Source organism: Microtus ochrogaster, chromosome 10 (assembly GCF_000317375.1).
Source record: "Microtus ochrogaster isolate Prairie Vole_2 chromosome 10, MicOch1.0, whole genome shotgun sequence".
NCBI classification, from domain to species: domain Eukaryota; kingdom Metazoa; phylum Chordata; class Mammalia; order Rodentia; family Cricetidae; genus Microtus; species Microtus ochrogaster.
Genome location: NC_022016.1, coordinates 83,753,737 through 83,754,282, shown reverse-complemented (window position 1 = coordinate 83,754,282; position 546 = coordinate 83,753,737). Strand labels below are relative to the sequence as shown.

Sequence of the window (546 nt, the reverse complement as noted above, 5' to 3'; positions counted from 1 at the left end):
CTCTGCACAGCAGACAGCTCACACCTCACACGATCACCTCTGCACAGCAGACAGCTCACACCTCACACGACCGTCTCTGCACAGCAGACAGTTCACACCTCACACGATCATCTCTGCACAGCAGACAGCTCACACCTCACACGATCGTCTCTGCACAGCAGACAGCTCACACCTCACACGATCACCTCTGCATAACAGACAGCTCACACCTCACACGATCGTCACACCTCACATGATCGTCCTTCCTTAGCAAACAAAACCAGGAATGTAAACCTGAGGTGTGTGGCAAGCCGTGCAGGTCACTCACATTCTGTACATGATAGAAGCCCAGGGGACTTCCTCTTCCGTTGTTTTTGAGGGGTTCAGTGGAGAACGCTTCATCATGCCGATGCAAAAAGCTTAACAAAAAGAGACAGATGAGTACTGCATCAGAATTCATCAGATACTGTTAGATTTTGAGAAAGCCTCACTATGACACTCACCAAGCTCTGTCTGCTTCTGCCTCCAGGTGCTAGGATCCAGGGTGTGTGCTAGGGTGTCTAGCGG

General features: G+C 50.9%; 1 protein-coding gene across 10 annotated transcripts in view; it reads right to left on the bottom strand.

Moving 5' to 3' along the window:
* Kif1b (kinesin family member 1B) overlaps positions 1-546 on the bottom strand; it is a 144,018-nt gene that overhangs the window by 33,256 nt on the left and 110,216 nt on the right. For all 10 annotated transcript variants that reach the window (XM_005353694.3, XM_005353693.3, XM_005353702.3 and 7 more), the window contains one exon: positions 308-398. In XM_005353694.3, the coding sequence (XP_005353751.1) occupies positions 308-398 (91 nt within the window). The remainder of the gene's footprint in view (positions 1-307; positions 399-546) is intronic.